This window comes from Cydia splendana, chromosome 26, assembly GCF_910591565.1.
Source record: "Cydia splendana chromosome 26, ilCydSple1.2, whole genome shotgun sequence".
In the NCBI taxonomy this organism is placed as follows: Eukaryota; Metazoa; Arthropoda; class Insecta; order Lepidoptera; family Tortricidae; genus Cydia; species Cydia splendana.
This window is the reverse complement of record NC_085985.1, coordinates 615,863-641,140: the sequence shown is the minus strand read 5'-3', so window position 1 is coordinate 641,140 and position 25,278 is coordinate 615,863. Positions and strand designations below refer to the sequence as shown.

The 25,278-nt window shown below is 47.2% G+C and overlaps 1 protein-coding gene across 1 annotated transcript in view; it reads right to left on the bottom strand.

The window, feature by feature from the left end:
• LOC134803419 (protein mahjong) overlaps positions 1–25,278 on the bottom strand; it is a 58,985-nt gene that overhangs the window by 8,396 nt on the left and 25,311 nt on the right. The window contains exons 18-31 of the mRNA XM_063776239.1: positions 23,381–23,503; positions 22,171–22,324; positions 20,733–20,878; positions 19,759–19,959; positions 17,572–17,681; positions 15,957–16,166; positions 13,927–14,137; positions 8,451–8,570; positions 6,588–6,679; positions 4,609–4,805; positions 3,852–3,949; positions 2,956–3,033; positions 2,501–2,621; positions 1,817–1,974 (exon numbers count right to left, since the gene is read on the bottom strand). Of these exons, the coding sequence (XP_063632309.1) occupies positions 1,817–1,974; positions 2,501–2,621; positions 2,956–3,033; positions 3,852–3,949; positions 4,609–4,805; positions 6,588–6,679; positions 8,451–8,570; positions 13,927–14,137; positions 15,957–16,166; positions 17,572–17,681; positions 19,759–19,959; positions 20,733–20,878; positions 22,171–22,324; positions 23,381–23,503 (2,019 nt within the window). The remainder of the gene's footprint in view (positions 1–1,816; positions 1,975–2,500; positions 2,622–2,955; positions 3,034–3,851; positions 3,950–4,608; positions 4,806–6,587; positions 6,680–8,450; positions 8,571–13,926; positions 14,138–15,956; positions 16,167–17,571; positions 17,682–19,758; positions 19,960–20,732; positions 20,879–22,170; positions 22,325–23,380; positions 23,504–25,278) is intronic.

Below are 25,278 nucleotides of genomic sequence, written 5' to 3'. Positions count from 1 at the left end.
TCGGCGCTACACTCACCGCATCATCGTCGTGGTCCCTCTTGCGGCCCACGTCGTATATCTTGACGGCCGACTCCTGCATCTGGTCGAAGTCGCCCATGTTCTCGACCACGCTGATCTGCGTGCCCCACCGGTTCACGCCGCCGGTCGTTCTCGGCGCTACACTCACCGCGTCATCGTCGTGGTCCCTCTTGCGGCCCACGTCGTATATCTTGACGGCCGACTCCTGCATCTGGTCGAAGTCGCCCATGTTCTCGACCACGCTGATCTGCGTGCCCCACCGGTTCACGCCGCCGGTCGTTCTCGGCGCTACACTCACCGCGTCATCGTCGTGGTCCCTCTTGCGGCCCACGTCGTATATCTTGACGGCCGACTACTGCATCTGGTCGAAGTCGCCCATGTTCTCGACCACGCTGATCTGCGTGCCCCACCGGTTCACGCCGCCGGTCGTTCTCGGCGCTACACTCACCGCATCATCGTCGTGGTCCCTCTTGCGGCCCACGTCGTATATCTTGACGGCCGACTCCTGCATCTGGTCGAAGTCGCCCATGTTCTCGACCACGCTGATCTGCGTGCCCCACCGGTTCACGCCGCCGGTCGTTCTCGGCGCTACACTCACCGCATCATCGTCGTGGTCCCTCTTGCGGCCCACGTCGTATATCTTGACGGCCGACTCCTGCATCTGGTCAAAGTCGCCCATGTTCTCGACCACGCTGATCTGCGTGCCCCACCGGTTCACGCCGCCGGTCGTTCTCGGCGCTACACTCACCGCATCATCGTCGTGGTCCCTCTTGCGGCCCACGTCGTATATCTTGACGGCCGACTCCTGCATCTGGTCAAAGTCGCCCATGTTCTCGACCACGCTGATCTGCGTGCCCCACCGGTTCACGCCGCCGGTCGTTCTCGGCGCTACACTCACCGCGTCATCGTCGTGGTCCCTCTTGCGGCCCACGTCGTATATCTTGACGGCCGACTCCTGCATCTGGTCAAAGTCGCCCATGTTCTCGACCACGCTGATCTGCGTGCCCCACCGGTTCACGCCGCCGGTCGTTCTCGGCGCTACACTCACCGCGTCATCGTCGTGGTCCCTCTTGCGGCCCACGTCGTATATCTTGACGGCCGACTCCTGCATCTGGTCAAAGTCGCCCATGTTCTCGACCACGCTGATCTGCGTGCCCCACCGGTTCACGCCGCCGGTCGTTCTCGGCGCTACACTCACCGCATCATCGTCGTGGTCCCTCTTGCGGCCCACGTCGTATATCTTGACGGCCGACTCCTGCATCTGGTCAAAGTCGCCCATGTTCTCGACCACGCTGATCTGCGTGCCCCACCGGTTCACGCCGCCGGTCGTTCTCGGCGCTACACTCACCGCATCATCGTCGTGGTCCCTCTTGCGGCCCACGTCGTATATCTTGACGGCCGACTCCTGCATCTGGTCAAAGTCGCCCATGTTCTCGACCACGCTGATCTGCGTGCCCCACCGGTTCACGCCGCCGGTCGTTCTCGGCGCTACACTCACCGCATCATCGTCGTGGTCCCTCTTGCGGCCCACGTCGTATATCTTGACGGCCGACTCCTGCATCTGGTCGAAGTCGCCCATGTTCTCGACCACGCTGATCTGCGTGCCCCACCGGTTCACGCCGCCGGTCGTTCTCGGCGCTACACTCACCGCGTCATCGTCGTGGTCCCTCTTGCGGCCCACGTCGTATATCTTGACGGCCGACTCCTGCATCTGGTCGAAGTCGCCCATGTTCTCGACCACGCTGATCTGCGTGCCCCACCGGTTAACGCCGCCGGTCGTTCTCGGCGCTACACTCACCGCGTCATCGTCGTGGTCCCTCTTGCGGCCCACGTCGTATATCTTGACGGCCGACTCCTGCATCTGGTCGAAGTCGCCCATGTTCTCGACCACGCTGATCTGCGTGCCCCACCGGTTTACGCTGAGCGCGTAGATGTTGCGCTTCACGTCGATCGTCGCTGTCAAACAAAATAGGCAATCAAAATTCAAAGCAAATGGCGTTTATGTGAAGGGGTTTCAATGGAATTTTGTGTTTTTATTTTATTTAAAATTTAAATTAGAGCAATTTCTACATCGAGATATATTTAATAGACTGTCAAAAAAAAAGTTATTTTCACTGTAATAAAAACATAAAACAAAAAAAGAACTGCATAGATTAAGAACTTCAACCCACGTATAAATCGAAAAAAAACATTTATTTTACATAGCTATGAATAAATTTGAACATTTTTACTAATAACATGGGTACGAGTATAATGTGTATTTGTGTAGGTACACGTAAACATCGTTACAGAAAACGAGATAGATAAACCAGAAACAACATTCTGTAACTAAGAACTGGAACTTTTTTAACCCATTAGAATAAGAAAAAAATAATAATGAGTCGGTACTTGACGAAACATTTTATACTTTATTACAATTTTACAGAAATAGTAATGTGAACGAATAAAAATTTCCCCGAAAATCACATTATGTTTTTTTTACCTATGCTGGAATAGTCGAAGGGGTCGAGCGTCTTGAAGCTGGTGTCGAACTGGCTGCGCTCCTCCGAGTCCTGGTCGGAGCACACGGCGTACAGCGCCGACACCGTCGGGTTGAAGATCACCTGCAATGCCACACGTACACGTTAATGCCAAGAACGACACGTGTGCGTCATCGCACAATCTCTCGTATAAGGCGCAGAGAATAAATTAAGGTAGGAGTACATCTTCGAATTTTTAACAAAAAAGAAATGTCAACTTTTTGCGGGTTTTTTTATTAATGAATCAACATATTCTTTTTGTTTTTTATACCACATCGGTGGCAAACAAGCATACAGCCCGCCTGATGGTAAGCAGTCACCGTAGCCTGCAACTCCAGAAGTGTTAGGTGGTGTTAGGTGTTGTTTGATGTATTAACAAGTTTAAAACGCCGTAACTAAATAATAAATTTAGACTCACCTCTGATTTATCTAAAGTTGGCACTGTCCTAAGTAGGTGGAATGTTCTTAAATCCCATACTTCTGTATTTGATATTACCTGTAAGAAGAAAAAAGAATTGGTTTTATTTTAAATAATGGAAATGGATTTTGTTAAAAAAGACTAGATGAAAAGCTTACCGTTTTCATGGAATGCTGCCTAAGGATTGTTGACTATGGTATTTGTATTTGTACTCATTCGCTCTAAGTAAATTTTGTTACTAACAACTATGGACATGCTTCTAAAATAAATGACTTGATTCATTGCAACACCATCCTACGCCACCTAGCGTGCCCTCAGAGAGGGTAACAATAGATGGCGCTGCTATATTTCTAGGTGGTTTACAACTCTAAGCAGGGGTGCCAAACTCCTGACTTCGGGCAAACTCGGCTCCGTTCGGCTCAGCATTGCTCCGAGCAATTATTAGAGTTGACATAACTTGACGTCCCTTTGCGTACACGACCACTGATGAGATAATGGCTTGAACTTTGACAACCCTAAATAGCCGGTAGGAATAGTGCCATACATTAGAAAGGGGCAGCATGATTCGACCCTGAACCGCTGTCAAACTTCGGTTTTGTAGGAAGTTTCCTTTCTGTACGACAGCACTATTATTTATTCTGTGCTCTAAGCTAAATGTGAGTCTTCTTCTTCTTCTCGTGTCGATGGTTTCAGAGTGTACGGGACCAGAAGGTAGCGACATTTATCGCCCTGTCTGTCGCATCACGTAGATCCTGCTCCGAGCAGGCATGCGGGCCGCAATGCGTGTCGCGGCACATTTCAGAGAGAAGTTGTGCTTTGTCTTCCGAGAAGCCCTCTATGTTTATAGAGATGACAGTCAGGGCTGGCGCTGAAAGTAATCTATAAGCAATGCTTACTTCTAGTGAGTTTGGATGGAAGACGCCGCTGTGCGTCTGGTTGAGTTTGTCAAACTTGTGGATCTCCTTGCCAGAGTTCACGTCCCACAGCACGCCGTCTGCAACACAACATACACAGAGTTCATTAACAGAGTTCATCCCCATCTTTTGTTAGGGGAGAGTGGGATAATCCCGGAGAGCGGGTAATTGCAGACGTTCATGTTTTGGGCGATACGGCGCCCCTTACCCCCCGTGACCGCCTTCAGGGATAGTGTAGGTACAGTGATGAGGCTGCGAACCTGCTTCAAGTTCGGTGTCGTCTGATATTTTTGCGAGGTTTTATGCAATTTTCATATATTTTCAAGTACCTGTGCCTGCCTGCCTGTTTAGAGCATTGAAATTATTATACACGCTATATGAGTATTTAGCTAGGGTCGCCGTTGCCGATTACGGCATGGATAACTAACTATATATGAGTATCATCCCAGAAAGTATTCTTAAAAGCATATTAGCTTTATAAATCGCTAGAGGACACTGTTGCATGTTAATAACCGAGACCAACGCTCATGTTGTCCGTATTTACCCCACAGACGATGGCGAATTGAGGATAGAAAGGGTTTTGTGTCTTTTAAACCCTGAGCGTCAAAATCATATTGTGAGATCTTGAATTGAGAATAGCACCTGACAGCACCAGCTCGTCGGTGGGGTTGAACGTGGCTCTGTTCTTGGCGTACTGGTTGGAGATGGTGTCTGTCTGTCTGTCTGTCCGTGTGTGTACCTGACAGCACCAGCTCGTCGGTGGGGTTGAAGGTGGCTCTGTTCTTGGCGTACTGGTTGGAGATGCTGGGCGCGAGGGTGAGCAGCTCTCTTCCCGTGCGGGTGTCGAAGATGGTGGCCGTCTCGCCCTTCGTGCCGATTATGCGGTCGTCGGACATTTTGGAAAATTCTACGTATTCTTCGTTGTCCAGTTGGAACCTAGAAATAGAACCATTTATTACTTTCTAGCCTTTCTGATACGGCACGACAGATTCTTTTTAAACAACCTGGAGGGCAAGATTGAGGGGAAAAGACGCAGAGGAAGGCCCAGGCTCACATATCTCAGCCAAATAAAAGATAGAGTTTCTGTCGTGTCGTACAAGGGAGGCTGGCCCAGCAAAAAGAAGAGTGATTACTCCACCAACAAGAGCATAGCTCTTAAATATTGATGATGATGAGCCTTTCTGCCACAATTCGCGGAAGTTACAGTAATTGGTAGTTCCATTTAGGTGTATGCTTTCATAGTAGATCTATCGATACAAAAGCTTAAAGATGATGCAACAAAAACAGCATTTTGGCGTACTTTGGTAATGTTTAGTCTAACCTTATATACGGCACGATCATCTGGGGAAATCACTGTACTTACTCGCAAAAGTTAGATTACACCTTTTCAAGATGCAACTTTGCAATTGCAAAACACGCAATCGTTAGAAGCATTTGTTTAGTTTATTCTATAGTTTAATTTTTTTATTTAAAATCTACCCACGTTTAAACGTACTATCGTTAAATTGTTTTGAATCATCGAGTTAATCTTATAGGGGTTTTGTTGACGGTATCGATTAGCTGTAAGTAGGAAGAGACTATCAAATCGACTATGCGAGTGGAAGTTAATAGAGTTAAACCAAGAAAAGGCCAGTGTTATTTGTACGTCACAATTTCATAGAAGTATGAAGTCTAAAATAACACCTGCACTGCGTGTGCTGTCAAAATAACACCTGCACTGCGTGTGCTGTCAAAATAACACCTGCACTGCGTGTGCTGTCAAAATCTCTGCAGACTTTTCTTGGTTTAACTCTAATAATATCGTCGCAAAATGAAAAATTTCGATCTTACAAAAAATCGATGCAGGCATTTGGATCTGCGTGCGGATCGAAATCATTTGAATTTTCAAGTGAGGCTCTTATGGTGGTATTTCACCTGTATAATATCTTTGTCCAATGTGTATTGCGTCTCACGTTTTACTCAATGAGAGAGTGAGACGCAATGACATCGGACAAAGAAATTGTACAGGTCGAATACCACCCTTAGACTCTTTCAAAACCACTAGAGTTAGACACATATATCTTTCAAAACCACTAGAGTTAGACACATATATCTTTCAAAACCACTAGAGTTAGACACATATATCTTCCAAAACCACTAGAGTTAGACACATATATCTTTCAAAACCACTAGAGTTAGACACATATATCTTTCAAAACCACTAGAGTTAGACACATATATCTTCCAAAACCACTAGAGTTAGACACATATATCTTTCAAAACCACTAGAGTTAGACACATATATCTTTCAAAACCACTAGAGTTAGACACATATATCTTTCAAAACCACTAGAGTTAGACACATATATCTTTCAAAACCACTAGAGTTAGACACATATATCTTTCAAAACCACTAGAGTTAGACACATATATCTTCCAAAACCACTAGAGTTAGACACATATATCTTTCAAAACCACTAGAGTTAGACACATATATCTTTCAAAACCACTAGAGTTAGACACATATATCTTCCAAAACCACTAGAGTTAGACACATATATCTTTCAAAACCACTAGAGTTAGACACATATATCTTTCAAAACCACTAGAGTTAGACACATATATCTTTCAAAACCACTAGAGTTAGACACATATATATTTTTAAGGGCTTATCAAATGATTGCGCTGCAGAGTGAGCTTGGCCTAACTGTACCTAATTATTTTTCCACCGTAACTTACATTTGTTCGAACTCCTTCATGTTCCAGAGCGCGGAGAGCGGCCGCCACGTCGTGGTGGCGGACGCCAGCAACAACAGGCCGTCGCGACTCGCCTGTTAAATAAAACATTAGTTGAATCATACAAAAATAACTAACTTAATACATAAGTTTTCTTACCACGCGTTATTTCGTAGTCGACATCTAGCGTCATGTAGCGGAATTTATCAGTACTGCTAGTTGACAATAGATGTCTCGCCGAACGAAAACTCTAATGCTCAACAATTTTCAGCTAATATTATAACCGGATTAACCGGAACTCTATTTTCAACTCCATACATCAGTTTTCTTACCAAATTGTGGGTTATTTCGTAGTCGACATCTAGCGTCAAGTAGCGGATTTATCAGTACCGTTACTGATGGATTTTTTTATTATTGTTGACTGACCTGCATGTGGTAGATGTAGGACTCGTGCACTTGGTACGTGTTCTCCTCGGCGCCGCTGAACAGGTTGAAGATGCGAATGTCGCCGGACGACGTCGCCGCTAGGAGGCGCTGTTGACTGACCTGCATGTGGTAGATGTAGGACTCGTGCACTTGGTACGTGTTCTCCTCGGCGCCGCTGAACAGGTTGAAGATGCGAATGTCGCCGGACGACGTCGCCGCTAGGAGGCGCTGTTGACTGACCTGCATGTGGTAGATGTAGGACTCGTGCACTTGGTACGTGTTCTCCTCGGCGCCGCTGAACAGGTTGAAGATGCGAATGTCGCCGGACGACGTCGCCGCTAGGAGGCGCTGTTGACTGACCTGCATGTGGTAGATGTAGGACTCGTGCACTTGGTACGTGTTCTCCTCGGCGCCGCTGAACAGGTTGTAGATGCGAATGTCGCCGGACGACGTCGCCGCTAGGAGGCGCTGTTGACTGACCTGCATGTGGTAGATGTAGGACTCGTGCACTTGGTACGTGTTCTCCTCGGCGCCGCTGAACAGGTTGAAGATGCGAATGTCGCCGGACGACGTCGCCGCTAGGAGGCGCTGTTGACTGACCTGCATGTGGTAGATGTAGGACTCGTGCACTTGGTACGTGTTCTCCTCGGCGCCGCTGAACAGGTTGAAGATGCGAATGTCGCCGGACGACGTCGCCGCTAGGAGGCGCTGTTGACTGACCTGCATGTGGTAGATGTAGGACTCGTGCACTTGGTACGTGTTCTCCTCGGCGCCGCTGAACAGGTTGAAGATGCGAATGTCGCCGGACGACGTCGCCGCTAGGAGGCGCTGTTGACTGACCTGCATGTGGTAGATGTAGGACTCGTGCACTTGGTACGTGTTCTCCTCGGCGCCGCTGAACAGGTTGAAGATGCGAATGTCGCCGGACGACGTCGCCGCTAGGAGGCGCTGTTGACTGACCTGCATGTGGTAGATGTAGGACTCGTGCACTTGGTACGTGTTCTCCTCGGCGCCGCTGAACAGGTTGAAGATGCGAATGTCGCCGGACGACGTCGCCGCTAGGAGGCGCTGTTGACTGACCTGCATGTGGTAGATGTAGGACTCGTGCACTTGGTACGTGTTCTCCTCGGCGCCGCTGAACAGGTTGAAGATGCGAATGTCGCCGGACGACGTCGCCGCTAGGAGGCGCTGTTGACTGACCTGCATGTGGTAGATGTAGGACTCGTGCACTTGGTACGTGTTCTCCTCGGCGCCGCTGAACAGGTTGAAGATGCGAATGTCGCCGGACGACGTCGCCGCTAGGAGGCGCTGTTGACTGACCTGCATGTGGTAGATGTAGGACTCGTGCACTTGGTACGTGTTCTCCTCGGCGCCGCTGAACAGGTTGAAGATGCGAATGTCGCCGGACGACGTCGCCGCTAGGAGGCGCTGTTGACTGACCTGCATGTGGTAGATGTAGGACTCGTGCACTTGGTAAGTGTTCTCCTCGGCGCCGCTGAACAGGTTGAAGATGCGAATGTCGCCGGATGACGTCGCCGCTAGGAGTTGCTGTTGCGTCGGCTGCAATACATACATTTTTCATTTAATATTAAGTGATTATGGGCTGATTGCATTAAATTGTCAGTAATTCTGATTACGAATGAATGTTGTATTTAACTATCACTAAAATTTGACGTGTTTCTGAATACTAAATTTTGTAAAACATGGTAAAATATACACTTTATCCTATGATAAACCAGATAAACCTATGTGTATTTTATTAAATTATTACTTGGGGCAAGTATTTTCTTTTGGAAGACGTTTTAGCCGATAGTGCGATTAGTGTGAACACTGAACAGTCAGAGATCAAATCAATAAACTAGCAGCTCTATGAGCTGTAGACCTGGCCAAGCCCCTCAAAAATTTTCAGAAACTGAATCGGTTTCTAATTAATAATAAATAAATAAATAAAAAATAAAAATCATTTATTTCGGACCACAAAAATCCATAACAGGTTAGTAAACATGTACATGCAGGGCTTGTAATTTAGACTATGTTAGTACTTAATTTATTAGATACCTATCTACCTACTACATTTTTTCATAGGGAGCTAAGGAACGGTGCAGGTTCGACCAGTGCTGCATATAGCGACTATCGAGCCTACCCGCTATCGCACTCAGGATACTGTTGCTACTGTCAAGCACTCTGCGACGCGTCGCGGCGGCACGCCTTCTTATTGTAGCAGAGAAGCTGTCTACCTGCGCGTCCGCGAACATGCCTGACGCGCTGCAGAAGCGTGGCAGACGCAACAGTACCCTGAAAGCGTTGTTAAACTGAACCCTTAGGGCGCTGATCGATCTTTGCGAATAATTAGCCCATAGGCTGCAGCTATAAAGAGAGGTACAGTAGGCTCTAAAGAGTGTAATTTTGACCTGAGCTGTACAGCCTCTGAACCTATGTGCTATCATATTCGCTCTAATCGCCAGCGCCCTACGTTCCCTATCTATATCTGCGTCGTCACGCAAATTTTCATTGACTAAGTGGCCTAAATACTTGACACATGTCACTCGTTTAAGGGGTGTGCCATTTAGATATAGCGGTGGTACAACTGATGGACTTTTCGTCCCAGACTTAAAAACCATAAGTTCACTTTTAAGAGCATTATATCTGAGGCCATGTTTACATGCATATTTCTCACATAGTTTTAACAATATTTCAAGCCCTCCCGGTGAGGGACTCAACAGCACCATGTCGTCCGCATAGCTAATATTATTCATACATACACCGCTAATATGACAGCCGACATGTATGCTGCTGAGTTCCTCGATGAGAGCATTTATGTACAGGTTGAAGAGCTTAGGAGACGTTCTCCCACCCTGTCTCACTCCGCACTCCAACCTGTATTCCTCTGACATGTCTTTTCCCCATCTGACAATATTAACTTGACACAAGTACCAACTCCTAAGTATATGCACAATATCCATAGGGACCCCCGCCTCTTCTAACTTGGCCCACAAGAGCTCATAGTTAACCAGATCGAACGCCTTGGAGAGATCCAGGAAACATGCATATATAGGAGTCTTCCTGTGTGTATAGTATTCGACGGTGTGCTTGAGGCTCAGTATCGCGCTCTCAGTAGATAGTTTGGGTCGAAACCCAAACTGCGCATCACTGATTTGTATATATCTATCAAGCTGAGCATCAAGCACCGCGTCAAACACTTTAGCCACCACAGTTGCTAGAGAAATTGGTCTATAATTGGCCAGCTTCGCTATGTCACCTGTCTTATTTTTTACAATAGGAACAACCAATGTGCGAATCATATCAGGTGGTAGGTAAGCATGGCTGATACAAAGTGAGAAGAACATGGCAAGAACCCTGGGCAGATGTGGCCCAGCATGTTGCAGATGCTCAATGCTAAGCCCATCATGCCCAGGGGACTTGCCCCTCTTCATATTTTTAATTACTTTACTTACCTGGTTTGCTGTAATTTTAGTAGTACACACAGACCCAGCTGACCCTACCACCTCCCTTCTGGGTTCTGCACTAAGGGGAGACTTGACAGAAAAATGATTCATAAACAAATTGGCTATTTTTACAGGATTGGTCTCATTTTCAATACTCACAGAGAGCCCCGGCCTGTAATTTAATCTGTTAGTACTCTTCCAAAAATTGCGAAAATCATTTTTACCATGATAAGAAGCCAACCGGTCCAATTTAATTTGGTCCTGATGTTGCTGGCACCATTTTAATCTAGCTTTAAAAACTTTGCGACTTACACACATGGAATCATATAATTGACCAGAACGGGGCTTACCACTAGCCACCCAGATCTGAAATCTAAGCCTGGCCTCTCTGTGAGCCTCACCCACATGTTTATTCCAACCCATTATATGTTTATTTTTCCTATTCTGCAAGTCATTTTTACAGAATACTGAGGCCGAACTAAGGGCACAAATTATGTCACTATACAACTTATTAATAACTTCCCTATGCAAGTTGTCATTACCAATATTACAATAGCTATCTGCACATTCACTGAGCTGTGTAGGAAAGTCAATAACTTTTAGCAAATCATTACATTTACATTCATATTTGATAATATCACTAGGTTGTTTGTCACCCCAGAAAACTTTTGACCTATCAATATTACAATTATATATTTTTGAATGAGTTACATCCAAGTTACATTCAATGACTAGTGGGAAATGGTCAGACCAATAAACATTATACATTACATATATTTTAGAAATAGTAGACCAGGCCGCCTGAGTCACCACACAGTGGTCCAGCCAGCGCTCACATCCATGACTGTCACTCACATATGTATAGGTACCAGTGTCGGGCCCAAGCATTTCTTGGTCTGCACAGATCCACTGACTGTCCTCACAAAAACTCATAAGTTCCTTGTGAAAGGGTTCATTAGGGTGAGCATTGAAATCCCCTAACACATAAGCAGCATCTACCTCGCTGTCCTCGATAATAGCATGTAATGTACTCACACACTCCACAAAGATTGGCAAGTTCTCAGCGGAATTGGTCGGCATATACACACTGAATATCACAACACGTTTAGAGCCTACATTAATTTGAATACCACAAATCCTATTATTGTTACACTCCACTACACTCGCCGAGGGAAACAGACTCTTTCTCCATAGCAACGCGACGCCGCCGTGGGGTCTTCCTCTGAGTATCCCAGCTGAAGTGTCAACGGCAGAAGTAGCTGTATAGGCGAAGTCCTCATGTATGGTGGAAAGAAACGGTATGTCATTTGGAAGCAGCCACGTCTCCTGGATTCCTATGATATCCGCAAATGCACATAATCCACGTATGTTATCTACCGACCTTTTTACGCTCTTACAATTAAAACTTATAAATGTACACGTTCTACTATTTCCCATTTAATATTAAGTGACAGTGTTCTCTCCCTCAGAGTTGCCTCTGTTTATATTTCTGTGCTTGAAATGCACAAAGCGACGAAATATAATGCCTTCAGGCCAAGTCTTGGCATCGAGGAATATTCTCATTTTATCACTCGGCACGTATAGTTTGTAGGCATTATGATTCTTTTGTTTATCTAGCATGTTAATCTTCAGTAACTTGACTGTAGTATTTGTTTTCACTCTAATGTGTTCAACGATATCATCTTCCAAAGTGTCCTTGTGAACATTAGATATAAACAACGGTATCGTCAGCTCAGCTGCTTTGAATTTCCCTTGCTGTAGGGCGTCTGCTCTGCCACGCTGTCCCACGAAGCGGTTTTGTTTTTTCCTTTGTTTTGCCACTCGTTTACGCGACTGCGCCTGTTCCCAAACGCCTTCTTTCACCATCTCCGCCATAGTTGGTCTACGCTCGATCTCACTCTGTACCGATTCTACTAGTTGCGAATTTAAAATATTTATAGTATTTACGTTATCTTGACTAACTTCGCAAGGCAGGTTGTCGTTTAAGCCATTCTCCGCCATCTTGCTGTCATCGCAACTCACCGTTATCGGTGTCTCACTCACACGCTCAGGTTTAGAAAGAGACGGGGCCGGGGTCGCATTCCGTACACCGTCCGAGCGGTCGGTCGACTGCTTAGAAACGTCAAGTGTCGTAGAGAGAGACCGCACCTCGGGATTCACTGCGTTAGAGTGGGAGCTCGTTAATACTTCACTGTGCTGTGCGTGCGGGGGAGAGAGAGATAGTGCGATGTTTTCCCCGCTGCTTAAGTGAGACGGGTTGTCATCCGTTATCCGTGACCGGTCGATTTCGAAATGCGAGAACCCCATCGGACCGCTATCTAAGTAGGCACCTCTCCTACAGTTGACGTTTAAATTTGAAATTGACTGATTAACGTTTGAAAACGGCGTCGTCATCCTGCGAACATGATTTTTCGTTTGGCCAATTTCGTTCTTCACTTCGTCTAACTGATCATGGGTGACGTAGTTTAGTTTGAGGGTCTTTAAATCAGATTTTAGTTGGTTGATGTCCCTCAGCAAACACGTAACGTCAACTGAATCAAACGTTACCGGAGGCAGCCGGTGAAGGTCACGAGCCACAAAGACCGGTATTTTTTCTGTTTCGGTGCATTTGAGAAGCGCAATAATGTCCTCCATATCGCGTTGTTCTTTATTTTCACCTCTTCTGTTAATTTTGTTTACACTCGTATCCGTAGCCGCGAACAGTAGACCTTTCGATTTAGTTATGTCTTCGGTGGAGAACGAAGAGACACAAATCCTATACAAACTGTCTTCATCCATCACACACAGCTTGTTTTGTACAAACGCTAGCAACTCGTTGACTACTATATTGCAACTATTGCACTTTAACATCGACGTCATGACTGCGAAATAACGCAAGCGCACACGACCGCTCCACGCGCTTGCCATAATTATCGAACTTCATCTTAATGTTATGTAATTTTATTAATTAACTAGTTTAATTTGTTGTAATGTATTATTTTGTTGTGTGTGTTTGTATCATCCTAGATGGTCGAAATAAACGATAACTTAATTTAATTTCATCAAAATTCAAGGGAATTGGTTGAGAAATTGCGTCCTGTAGAGGAGAACACCCGGACATACGAAAGAATTTTCGCCTAATCTGAAACGGAGACTTTCGCTTTCGCTCGGTCAATAATGTGTAACTTTTTTCCCAAAGGATTAATATTAAGACCTATATTTTTCGGGGACCCTTTATTTCCCATAAAGTTTTAAGTCATAATGCATCGTTAGTCATATCAGTCAATCCTGAAAAGTGACGTATTTCTGAACCAAATCAATTATGACTAAGGAAAATGCGGGCAAACTTTTTGGGGAACAATAGAGACCCATATTTGTCGTATGTAAAAGTAATCGATCGCTAATCTTCCTCGCCGATCGGACGGCCGTCTCAAGGTCTCGACGGTTGTTTTGTTATGATGTGGTATCACGGGTGTGTGTTGTGTACTCACGTGGAAGATGGTGTGCGTGAAGTAGGCGTCGTCGTCCTGCAGTCGGAGCGTGCGAGCGGCGGCGAAGTGCGAGTGCGCGAGCTTGGCGTCGGCCCTCCTGCTGGCCGCGCAGGGAGCGCCCAGCTCCCTGCGCAGGAGGCGCGCGCACACGTTGGGCGCCGGCGCGGCCAGGAGCGAGCCCGCGCCGCGCGGGTCGGGGCACTTGTGCGGCCTAAGGGGAAAACACTATTTTTAGGGTTCCGTACCCTATGGGTAAAAACGGGAAACGTATTAGGCTATTACTAAGACTCCACTGTCCGTCTATCCGTCTGTCTGTCACCAGGCTGTATCTCATCAACCGTGATAGCTAGACAGTTGAAATTTTCACAGATGACGTATTTCTGTTGCCGCTGTAGCAACAAATACTAAAAAATACGGAACCCTCGGTGAACGAGCCCAACTCGCACTTATCCGGTTTTTTATAAACGCTCTAATATTCGTTGTAATTAGTTTCTTATCTATGACACTTCAAGACGAAACACATTAAATAATCTCTAACCGACAAACGACTACTTCCCGAGGCAACTGTATTTTTTTATGCGTCACATTAACGTTTCAAATTCAATGGAACGTGAGACCTTATACTGGGTGTGGCCTGTAACATGAGCAAATAATTAAAACATAGACTCTACTCCTCAAACGGTGACACTTTTGTTCAACAACTTTTAAAAATTATGAAGTATTTTGACTCCCTATTTTTCATACAAAATAAATATTATCTTCAATGGACGCCATCGCCGCGCCATATCATTGTGATTGACGTTGCTTGTCACGCCTTAAACATAACAAAATTCGCAATACATTGCGTCTTAGAATAAACTTTAAAGTGTATTAAAAATCAAACCACAAGTTATTTTTAAAAGTCGCTGAACAAATGTTGGTCAGTATGAGGAGTACAGCCTACAGTTAAATTTTTTGCTCATATTACAGGCCACACCCGGTATATGCCTCTGGGCGGCTGAAGGACAATAAAATGGAGACGGGATGTCTAATACCGACTATAGATTGAATAAATTAATTTTAAGTCAATCAGAAACATCTATGACCGATACTATTAAGCTTAAAATTTTAATTTCCTGTCCATGAGTGAGGTCTTGGTAGTTCAAATGGCAGAGCACTGAGATAGTATTTAATTACACAAACGGGTCTACCTCGATATAATTTCGTTTGTGTAATTAAATATGTGTACAAAACGCGAGAGTTTAAAGTGTTACACTGAGATAGTGTTCCAATAATCGTGAGTTCGAGTCACACACAGAACAGTAATTTTTCGATTTATTCTAAACTTATAGATTGAATACCTCAACTATTAACAGGGTGCCGACAAGGTGCTGGAAGAATATTAAAGGGGCCCACTGTTTAACAGTCCGCCGGACGGTATCGGCCTGTCAGTTAGAACAAAATTTTGACAGTTCTGAACAACTGACAGGCCGATACCTTCCGGCGGACTGTTAATCAGTGGGCCCCTTAAAAATAGTCTAATATACTCAAACAAGTTGAACTACGGACACATAACAACAAGGTTCTTGCACGTAGCATGTTGGTTGTAGAGGTACTCTGTGATGATCATAGAAATCAGTAAAGAAAGAGTGGTAACACCATACATCAGTTTTCTTACCAAAACAACTACTACTGTAGCTGCTGACGAAAAATATACTACTAAAACAATTTAAAACTAATATTATAAGCAGAAGGGGTTGAAAATAGACTTCCAGTTAATCCGGTTATAATATTAGCTGAAAATTGTTCAGCATTAGAGTTTTCGTTCGTCGTGACATCTATTGCCGACTAGCAGTACTGATAAATTCCGCTACTTGACGCTAGATGTCGACTACGAAATAACGCGCGTTTTGGTAAGAAAACTGATGTATGGAGTTTACCAATCTTTCTTTACTTATATTACTTTATACTCTATGGTGATGATGGAGTGTAGACGCGACGTGTGAAGGGAGTCTCCTAACAGGGGCCAGGGCCAGCTATAAAGTACTCACTCGAACAGGTTAAACTGCGGACACGTAACCACCGGGTTCTTGCAGGTGGCGTGCTGGTTGTAGAGGTACTCCGTGATGATGGAGTGCAGGGTGACGCGGTGGGCCGTCAGCGCGGGGTCCCCGGCGGCGGCGCTCAGCTGCTTCTGCAGGGAGCGCCGGTGCTCGCTGCCGCCCGGGGCGCCGGGGGACATGCACTGGTTTTGGACTTTTCTGTAAACAAATTATAAACTAAAATAGATGTCATATACTAAGATAAAGTGACCGAGGCCTCCAGTGCCCCAGGCCAGTGGTGGGTAGTGTTTCTACTTGAAATAAAAACAAATTAAAATATATTCTGAAAATAATTTAATTTGTTCTAATATTTCTAATAATATAAACACATTAGATAAACTTAAGTAAAAATAGATTCCGGAAAAGTGTTATTAATGAGTAGACAACATTTGACGATAAGCCCTCTGGGTGCCTAGCCAAGGTGACAATCGCTTGCGCTACGTACGACAACGAAACGCTTTGTCTCTCTATCACTGTATACTTACTCTTTGTCTATCACTCTCCCATATTACTGAGACAATGAGAGTTGCGTTTCGTTCGCTACGGAGTGTAAACGATTGGCATGTTGGCTACGCACCCTTTTATGATTAAGATCTCTTGTAGACATTTTTTTTTTTTCTGGCTTACTCCCTGGAATTTTGCACAGGGTGGATTTGCCAATGTCGGTGTTGACTTTCACACGTGAGGAGAATGTTCGGTATAATAATTTTGCATTTTTGGGAGGATGTAGTCGGGGAAACCTAAAAACAAATAATTGTTATGAACATCACAGACAAACACATGACGAATACAACGATTAGCAAAAAAGCGGGAAGCGGATGACAGAACGTTAGTAGTGCCAACATGAAGGAAGTGGAAGAGAAGAAAACGATATATATAATATAGAAATATAGAGTTTAGAATAAAACGAGTATAGATTGACATGAATTATACGCATTAAATTAGAAGAGATAAGACAATATTTAGAGTTTTATGTTATTTGTTTGTAAATATTTAATTAGAATAGAAGTTAGCTTAGTATCCATGTGGCAAAGAAGCGAGCTAAAGCATATAGGTCGTGGAACATTTTCGGGTAGTACATCGTATAGTGAGTAGCTACATTTTGTACAAGCAAAGAAGATGTGGTCCAAGTTGCCCTCATCCAACCCACATTCACACAATGAGTTCGCACGGACACCAATCATAGCCAGAAATAACGGAGTACATACTTTGCCTAAGCGTAAACGGCAAATGGTGGATAACCCTTTACCAGGCTGACATTTCAAAAATGACAATCAAATGTCAGTCTTACTCATCGAAAATAGAACACATGTTTGAAGTGCCGTATGTAGGAAATATGTATCCCTTAGCCTGGTAAAGGGTTAAGTGCATAACTTATGCATTAAACAACATTTAAATTTAAATAAAGTTACCCGATTCTATTGTATAAATAGATTCTTTAGTATCAAATACGGCCAAAGTCGCTAAATATACTGTAACATATTTTTATTACTTGTACACTTTGACCGTCCCTATCTATTTAATGCTGACTGTACTTCCTCGATATTATGACAGTATATTATACCTTAGTTTAATAACTTGCGGCACGGGGCTCTCCTCGACGCTGTTGTTGAACAGGTCGTGGTGGTCGCGCGCCAGGGAGCTCGTGCTGGACCGCGCACCGGATAACCGCGACTGAAAAAAAACAATATTGGTAAACAATATCGTTCAAATTGTGGCTCCGTCACTGGCAACATCGTGTCATGAAATCCTAACAGATGGCGTTGGTATTTCTTATAGCGCGCTTACGGAGTTTCGAATGTCAGGTGCAACGAAAACAATAGTATAGGGAGTTTCACAATTACCCGCCGCTTGCCGTCGATTAGTCCGTAATGGTGCTCCCACCTTGGCTGTTATAAAATGTCAAATGAGTAAATGTGTGTGTGTGTGTGTATAAAATGTGTTGTAAATGTAAATGTGTGTTTAACATCGTGTGACAGGGACATCATGATAGTATTGATAGTGTTTTATTATGTTGTTTCTGTTACATAATGTTATATAAAATTTAATAACACAGCCAATGTGGGAGCCCCATAATGGTCGGTACGACTGACCCTCTATGTAATAGCAGAAATAATTTGAAATAGAGAGTTACTGTCATGGTAAATTATGTAGCTACAGTACCTTTGGCCAGGTGCGCCGCTACTAGCTGTACACTCACCCTGTGCGGCGCGGCGGTGGGGGTGGCGGAGGCGGCGGGGGTGTAGACGGGCGGCGGCGGGGGGGCGAGCTGCGCGGGCGGCGCGGGGAGGGCGGCCTCGCGCTGCAGCGTGGCGGCGCTCTCGCTGAGCCCGCGGGCGGCCGGGTGCGCCGCTACTAGCTGTACACTCACCCTGTGCGGCGCGGCGGTGGGGGTGGCGGAGGCGGCGGGGGTGTAGACGGGCGGCGGCGGGGGGGCGAGCTGCGCGGGCGGCGCGGGGAGGGCGGCCTCGCGCTGCAGCGTGGCGGCGCTCTCGCTGAGCCCGCGGGCGGCCGGGTGCGCCGCTACTAGCTGTACACTCACCCTGTGCGGCGCGGCGGTGGGGGTGGCGGAGGCGGCGGGGGTGTAGACGGGCGGCGGCGGGGGGGCGAGCTGCGCGGGCGGCGCGGGGAGGGCGGCCTCGCGCTGCAGCGTGGCGGCGCTCTCGCTGAGCCCGCGGGCGGCCGGGTGCGCCGCTACTAGCTGTACACTCACCCTGTGCGGCGCGGCGGTGGGGGTGGCGGAGGCGGCGGGGGTGTAGACGGGCGGCGGCGGGGGGGCGAGCTGCGCGGGCGGCGCGGGGAGGGCGGCCTCGCGCTGCAGCGTGGCGGCGCTCTCGCTGAGCCCGCGGGCGGCCGGGTGCGCCGCTACTAGCTGTACACTCACCCTGTGCGGCGCGGCGGTGGGGGTGGCGGAGGCGGCGGGGGTGTAGACGGGCGGCGGCGGGGGGGCGAGCTGCGCGGGCGGCGCGGGGAGGGCGGCCTCGCGCTGCAGCGTGGCGGCGCTCTCGCTGAGCCCGCGGGCGGCCGGGTGCGCCGCTACTAGCTGTACACTCACCCTGTGCGGCGCGGCGGTGGGGGTGGCGGAGGCGGCGGGGGTGTAGACGGGCGGCGGCGGGGGGGCGAGCTGCGCGGGCGGCGCGGGGAGGGCGGCCTCGCGCTGCAGCGTGGCGGCGCTCTCGCTGAGCCCGCGGGCGGCCGGGTGCGCCGCTACTAGCTGTACACTCACCCTGTGCGGCGCGGCGGTGGGGGTGGCGGAGGCGGCGGGGGTGTAGACGGGCGGCGGCGGGGGGGCGAGCTGCGCGGGCGGCGCGGGGCGGGCGGCCTCGCGCTGCAGCGTGGCGGCGCTCTCGCTGAGCCCGCGGGCGGCCGGGTGCGCCGCTACTAGCTGTACACTCACCCTGTGCGGCGCGGCGGTGGGGGTGGCGGAGGCGGCGGGGGTGTAGACGGGCGGCGGCGGGGGGGCGAGCTGCGCGGGCGGCGCGGGGAGGGCGGCCTCGCGCTGCAGCGTGGCGGCGCTCTCGCTGAGCCCGCGGGCGGCCGGGTGCGCCGCTACTAGCTGTACACTCACCCTGTGCGGCGCGGCGGTGGGGGTGGCGGAGGCGGCGGGGGTGTAGACGGGCGGCGGCGGGGGGGCGAGCTGCGCGGGCGGCGCGGGGAGGGCGGCCTCGCGCTGCAGCGTGGCGGCGCTCTCGCTGAGCCCGCGGGCGGCCGGGTGCGCCGCGACTAGCTGTACACTCACCCTGTGCGGCGCGGCGGTGGGGGTGGCGGAGGCGGCGGGGGTGTAGACGGGCGGCGGCGGGGGGGCGAGCTGCGCGGGCGGCGCGGGGAGGGCGGCCTCGCGCTGCAGCGTGGCGGCGCTCTCGCTGAGCCCGCGGGCGGCCAGGTGCGCCGCCACTAGTTGCAGGAGTTGACGCTCGTTGTAGTGGATGCGGGTTTGGGCTACCACGTTCGCCTGCAATATATAGTACATTATTGTCGAGGCTCGGAAGTAGCTACTTGCAGGCTGAGGATTCGTTTTAAACGGACGACCTTGGGAATCCGTTTAATTGAATCCGAAGCCAGCAAGTAGCCTTCCAGCCGAGTCATATATAGTGCTTTTCTCAGAAATGGTCCAAGAAATATAAATATCATAGAAATATTTTACAAAAGCAACGTTCTTACGTATATACTTTCACAGAAAATAATAGGAACAATTGAAAAAGTTTGCTTTGCCGCCTTTTTATTTTTTAAATTTTAAAATAGAAGTGTATTTTTCTGCCGAAAATACGCCAACCTATTTGAGACAGCTAAATAGTCGCGATGCCAACATTATAATAATAAGTACTTATCATCTGTTTGGCTGTTTAATGGGCCTGTGCCTTCATTTGATATGGCCATTTAAACTTTTAAAAAGTTTGGAACTCGACAAATAATGGAATTTGTATGCAACATTGCAGTCCCAAAATCGAGACTGCAATGTTTTTAACTTTTTAATTTTTGACTGACCATAAACTACGCGCTTCGCGACCTATTTTTTAAAGGGCAAAGTCGACTTTGCCGTCCATTTTTGAGAAAAATAACAAGATAAAACACATAATTTATGTAGAGTTCCTGTAAATAGCATAAGTTTTTAAACAAAACGTGTCCTCGAGACAATCTAATAAATCCGCTGGCGTCCAAAACTGTGACCTTTAGGAAGTGCTAAATAACAACTAACAAGATAATACTAGTAAAATCAAATCTTACCCGATGTATATTAGCTAGCGAGGTCTCGAACTCCGCGCCCATGTGTTTGCTCTTCCCGGAGACCCGCTCTAACAATTCTAACGCGTACTTTTGGAACATCACATGCTCCTGTCGCTTTTCTTGTAGGATTGGGTCTCGCATCAACACTGAAAACGAATAAAAAAATTACAAATATGTGAAGTAGTCTGGGCTTCTGCACAAATCACGCGAGGCTCCATGGGGGGAAAAAATCACGATAGATCACGTTGGGGGAGGGGGGTATAAGGAAACCTCGCGTGTATTTTTCTACAGTGAACGAAACTAAGAAAAAACCTACCAAATGAGTAGATACTTTTTCTCGGTTCCGTTAAACATAAATCTTCACTCTACACTTCAAAATAGCGAGTCTATTTAACGAAAATAGAAAAATAAACAAGATTTTCTATATACAATACTATTTATCTTAAAATTAAATCGAATGAAAAAATTTCAAAAAAATAAACGTGAGGTGTGTGGGGGGAGGGGGGTAGCCAAAAACCTCACCAAGTATCACCAAGGGGGAGGGGGGTTCTAAAAGTAGCCGAAAACACCTCGCTTGATTTGCGCACAAGCCCAAAGACTACGCGATCTTGACGTATCTTTTAATTGAAAAAAAAAAAAACGCTGTTTGAAAATCAGGTAACTATTACCAAAAAGAATAGATAGTATAGAGGGGTCCTGTCATTGTAAATTTTGTAGTCACTGTAAATTTACTGCCATCTATCGACACACGACTAAAACTCAAAATGAAAACGTATAAAGTTATCAAAAAATGTATATATATGGATAAATGATTTTATTATTTTTATATCATTTGGATCCATGTTCATTCACTGATATCTATGTGTTAAAATTGTTAAATATGAAACGGTGTCGTCACGCCATCTAGCCGAGGATAGGCTAAAGGTGTGTGCACCATCTATTCGAGAATGACTTTTACTTGAATTCCGAGGCACGTTTTTTCCTTAGACTTTATTCGTCTTATACGAAGTTACATATGTCTTTGCTATTACTTATGAAACAAAAGAATGTAAATAGTCGTATATGATTCATAATTGTTACATATTTGCCGATACTTATTTTTCAAAAGTGTTTTTCAATAAAAAGGCACGTCAAGATTGTTTACCTTTTTTTAAATGCTAAAAAAACGAACTATAGAGATCGAATTATTCTTTTCCTTAAAACAAAAAGATATTACTTTATACTGATAACCGATTATGTGGTTTGCTCGAACGCAGCCCTACGGTAGGTGTCAATGGTGACACTAGGACTGGCGCGACCCGGACTGTCAGAAGAGGATCGCCCGCGCCATTACTGCGTCGGAGTGTGATTTACTTGAAGCTACGCCTGTTTTCCAAGTTTTATGTATTAAATCCTTTATTTAATGATGTATGGTGTTTTCCCTCTTAACAATACATACCTTGTATCTGCGAGGTGGTGAACAGAGGAAGCTTGGAGATGATCTGTCGCACCGTCGCGCAGCGCGCCAGCCCGGCCAGCGCGCGACACGCCAGCCCTCGGAGCCGGTCCGCGTCCGTGATGGGTTGTTTCACCATCATCAGGGATAATAACACCTGCAGACAAATACTGATTTTAAATCTAACAGCTAGACTGATCAAATTGAACATTCAGGTGTTTTCTTTACGAATTTAGCAACTATTTATCTCCCAACACTAATTGTCTTGGCACAGCTTCAATTTGCAAAGCCAGAAAAGCTTCTGGTTCTTAGACTTAGTAATTTTTCGAGCGCTTACACCCAACTTTCGTGAAACGTACACGCCGATTTTGCTGCAAAATTTGATTACATCCCAACTACAGCACACAATTATTTTCATTCGTATTTTCACGGAAACGTACGAAAGGGTCTAGCTATTTCAGTCAGTCTCGGTACAAAAAGTACTGAGGTTGACTGAGGTAGCATGACACATACGAACGTTTCCGAGAAAATACGAAAGAAAACAATCATGCACCACATCTGTATGGAGATAGCACTCTATCCTTACTTATTTCTCTATGGTATGACTCACCATAATCCCGTTGTTGGAGCGCACGCTCTCCCAGACTGTCTGTATGACGTCCTCGTACGATTTGAGCGCTGTTTTCTAGACAAAGTCTCGCTCGGTCTATGTCGCTCTACATATCACTCACCATAATCCCGTTGTTGGAGCGCACGCTCTCCCAGACTTTCTGTATGACGTCCTCGTACGACTTGAGCGCTGTTTTCTAGACAAAATCTCGCTCGGTCTATGTCGCTCTACATATGACTCACCATAATCCCGTTGTTGGAGCGCACGCTCTCCCAGACTTTCTGTATGACGTCCTCGTACGACTTGAGCGCTGTTTTCTAGACAAAGTCTCGCTGGGTCTATGTCGCTCTACATATGACTCACCATAATCCCGTTGTTGGAGCGCACGCTCTCCCAGACTTTCTGTATGACGTCCTCGTACGACTTGAGCGCTGTTTTCTAGACAAAGTCTCGCTCGGTCTATGTCGCTCTACGTATGACTCACCATAATCCCGTTGTTGGAGCGCACGCTCTCCCAGACTTTCTGTATGACGTCCTCGTACGACTTGAGCGCTGTTTTTTACACAGTCTCGCTCGTTCTATGTCGCTCTACATATGACTCACCATAATCCCGTTGTTGGAGCGCACGCTCTCCCAGACTTTCTGTATGACGTCCTCGTACGACTTGAGCGCTGTTTTCTTCTTGCTGGACCCTGATATTGAGAAGCGCGTCGTCGATGTGCCTGCCTACAAATAAAAAATTGTTGTTTACAATCATATTTACATTTATTTGTATCAGTTAAAAGTCTAAGGCTGAAAGTAGGTAAGCTTTGGCTACAAAAACAACTGCCCCCAAAGAATAATTATGATAGAACTCTTCTGGGATAAGGCAGTAAAATAGAACCAGGCGATTTAGGGAGAATAGGGTGCCGTGTGGTGCCGGCCTATAAAATAGCACCAACCCAATTCTTCCCGTGGGTGTCGTAAAAGGCGACTAAGGGAAATATAACCGGGGGGTGGGCAGCAGCGCCCCCTGCAGAACAATTACTGAACTGCGATCCCCAACCCGCATGCCCAGCGTGGGGATTACGGGCATTACCCCCAAATGAAAAGACACGAATGGCCCCCAGTTCCCGGCCGCCTCGCTATTCCTGGCCATGGCAGCGGCCACGGTAACGGCGGGGCAAGGGGTGCTAAGAATCCCCGGGCTACATTAGGCTGCCATTCATTACAAAATTTGACCCTGGCTACGTTTAACGGACGCACTCTGAGGCTTGACCACCATCTAGCGCAGTTGGAAGTGGAGTTAGAGAACATTAAATGGCATGTTCTAGGGTTATGTGAAATCCGTAGAGAGGGGGAGGACACCGTAACCCTAGACTCGGGCCATCTTCTCTACTTTCGCGAGGGTGATAAAACATCCCAGGGTGGTGTAGGTTTCCTCGTCAATAAGGCCCTCTCTAACAACGTTGAAGAAATCTCCAGTGTGTCGACCAGGGTAGCGTACCTGATCCTTCGGCTGTCCAAGCGCTACAGCATGAAGGTAATTCAGGTTTACGCACCGACCTCGGCACACTCGGATGATGAAGTGGAGGATATGTACGAAGACATATCCAAAGCCTTGCACAACACCACTAAGGCCCACTTCAATGTTGTTATGGGGGACTTTGACGGCAAGGTGGGAACCCAGACTGGCAACGAATCCCGGATAGGCCCGCATGGTTACGGAGTTAGGAATCACAGGGGGCAAATGCTTGTCAACTTCCTTGAGAAAGAGGGACTGTTCTTAATGAACTCCTTCTTTAAGAAACAGCCTCAAAGGAAGTGGACATGGCAAAGCCCCGACACTGTGACTAAAAATGAGATCGACTTCATCATAACGGATAGCAGGCACATATTCAGAGATGTCTCAGTGATCAACAGGTTCAATACCGGATCTGATCACCGACTCCTCCGAGGCTCTCGGAATATCAACTTGAAGCTTGAAAGAAACCGTCTGATGAAGTCCGCGCTCCGCCCTAACCCAATCCAAATTATGGCGGGTACTGAGAAGTTCCAGCAGCTTCTCAGGGATAGATTTGTTGCCTTGGAACCCACCGATGACGCTGACGAGACCCTACATAATCTGGTCGAAACTCTGAGGGATGAGGGCGTCAAATTCTGCGGAACGCAGCGGACTGGCAAGAAATCCAAACTCTCGGCTGAGACCCTCGGATTGATGACAAAAAGACGGGAAACTACCCAAGCGACTTCGTCGTAGAGGTCAGACCTGAACAAGCGAATAGCGAAGATGGTACGGCGTGACCTTCGGAGCTCCAACACACGCCTCATTGAAGAGGCGATAGAGCGAAACCAAGGGTCCAAAGTATTCACTCAGCAGCTTGGCAGGAGCCACCTGACGAAGCTTAAAACGCGCGACGGGAGGATCGTATTGTCGAAGCCGGAGATCTCCGCCGAGATTGAGGATTTCTATGGCCGATTATACGCTGCACATGCCCCTCATTCCCGACGAGACGACCACG